Raw genomic sequence first — 2,188 nt, 5'->3', positions numbered from 1 at the left:
TCCAGGTTAGGGATTGAAATCTAGATCTCAGGATGCCAGCTACAGCAGGTAGGGTTCGCATGCCTGCGAACAATAGGGTGCACAGTAGTGCAGCCCTTCAGACCCATGGCATTTGGCAGAGTGCCATTGGCTATGATCCTTATGCACCAAACAAGGACGACAAAGATTCTTCACAGAATCTCCCGGATGCCAAACCTGATGCTGAGAATGCATATGCTAGCTTCCAGGGGCTTCTTCAGCTTGCTAAGATAACCAATGCTGATGTTGATATCTCCCGTGGGGCCTGCAAAAAGTGTGGCCGTGTTGGGCACCTCAAGTTTCAGTGCAAGAACTATGTGAAGGTCAAGGATGATAATGAGGAGAGAGATGCTGAAGCTATGCAGTCTCTAGGGTTGGTTGGATTGGATAAAAAGTTGAAGGGGAAGGCTGATAAGCTCGATAAGAGAAGCAATGTTGAGAGCACAGAAGAGGAGGACGAGGAGGAAGATAGTGAGAGTTCAGATTCTGAGGTTGATTTAGAGATTGAGAGAATTATTGCTGAAAGGTCTGGGAAGAAAATTTGTGGGAAGCATGGTTCTTCTAGGAAGAAGGGGAGTTCCGATGATGATGGGTCAGATCGGGATTCTGCGAAGAAGAGGAAAAAGAGAGGCAGGTCGAAGAAGAGAACTGGGAAGAGGGAAGTTAGTGATTCGGATGATTCAGGTGAGAGGAGGAGACGGAAGAGGAGGAGAGCGCACAGGAGAAAGAGGGACATGTCTTCAGATGAGGATGATGAATATAGGCACAGTCGAAGAAAGAGTAGGAAGGAGAAGAGGAGAAGGAGAAGCCGTCGATCAGATTCTGATTCTGAATCATCAGAGGATTCTGATGTACTGCACAAGCGGAAGAGCAAAAGGCCTCCATCATCTGACAGTGATTCATACTATGATTCAAGGAAGGGTAGGGATGCCAAGAGATCGGAAAAGAGGAGACGGCACCACCATGGGGATGATGAATAGAGTGGCATCAATTAGTGTAATACTAAAAGCCAACTTTATGTGATTTGATATGCCGTAATTTGTAGCACCTATATGCTTGTTTAAAATTTATACCTTTAAAGTTTATACATTGACATATCTATACTGTTAAGATGAAATATGCAGAGTTTAGACAGTTGTGTTGAATAAGCTTTTGAATTGTTGTGTCTATTTTTCATGGTCCAACTGTAGCTATGATTCATGAAGGAAAATATGATGTTTGATATAGGTGGCCTCGTCTATATGCCATAAAGCTCAGTTCTAACAAGAGTAGATGCATTGACCTATCTACTCTCAGATCCATCTATCTGATTGTAGAGAGCATAATAGAAAGTTTAAGACGTATGGTTTGACTGTTTGAATTTAAAATCTAGCTTTTTTCGAAGAGCCCGTTCAACATCTTTTACCCTTCTAAATTAATTTTATTTTTTTCATACTATTTAAGTATTTAGGGTATTCATCATTTCTCTCATGTTGGGAGTTTTTGTATACCTTTTTTCTCTTGGAACAAAGAGATATTCAGGAAACATATAATTTGATTTACTGTTAATTCTTTTAGTATTTATTTTATCGTATAATTTCAATAATGTCAGTTATTGTGGAATTTGTCTTTAAAATATCGAGCCATATATAAATATAAGTACTATAGGATTTTAAAAATGAAATCCAGGGATCCAGAATGGACAAAAGGATAGAAATGGGGTTCTACCAACCAAATCACCGAACAGCAGCGATTAACAAAAGAAACAAAATACTAAAAGGGAAAGTTGAAGAACTGAGTAACTAGGGATAGGATTTAATGGTCCCATAATGTTTGGATCATTAAGTGGTCCAATAACAATCGTGTTTGTTGATAATTCAATCGACTGAATTTTGCAGGATAATATGAATCTTTTCAAAATTGAATTTATTGAAAACGTAACACAATCTATTGGAGGAATGTCGTCATCTTTCTGTCCCTAAACACTATTCCATTTGCTTCGTTGATTTCAGTGTCGTCATCTGCACCCTCAACCCCTACTACTATCGCCTCCAGTGTCTCGAAACAATTCGAAGATTCAAATCCATAATCACTGTACTATGGGACAAAGTGAAAAGTTTCAAAATTATTATTCGAAAAAGACGATAGTGCTTATTTCATAGTTCTTCGTTTTGAGAATTCAGACTTGATG

General features: G+C 39.1%; 1 protein-coding gene across 1 annotated transcript in view; it reads left to right on the top strand.

Moving 5' to 3' along the window:
• LOC107485715 (CAX-interacting protein 4) overlaps positions 1-1,148 on the top strand; it is a 3,157-nt gene extending 2,009 nt beyond the window's left edge. The window contains exon 2 of the mRNA XM_016106246.3: positions 6-1,148. Coding sequence (XP_015961732.2) covers positions 33-998 — 966 coding nt within the window. The 5' untranslated portion in view covers positions 6-32 and the 3' untranslated portion in view covers positions 999-1,148. The remainder of the gene's footprint in view (positions 1-5) is intronic.
• The last annotated feature ends 1,040 nt before the right edge of the window (positions 1,149-2,188 follow it).

This window comes from Arachis duranensis, chromosome 4 (genome assembly GCF_000817695.3).
Source record: "Arachis duranensis cultivar V14167 chromosome 4, aradu.V14167.gnm2.J7QH, whole genome shotgun sequence".
NCBI lineage: Eukaryota > Viridiplantae > Streptophyta > Magnoliopsida > Fabales > Fabaceae > Arachis > Arachis duranensis.
The sequence above is the reverse complement of the archived record's forward strand: the minus strand, read 5'-3'. Positions and strand labels throughout refer to the sequence as shown.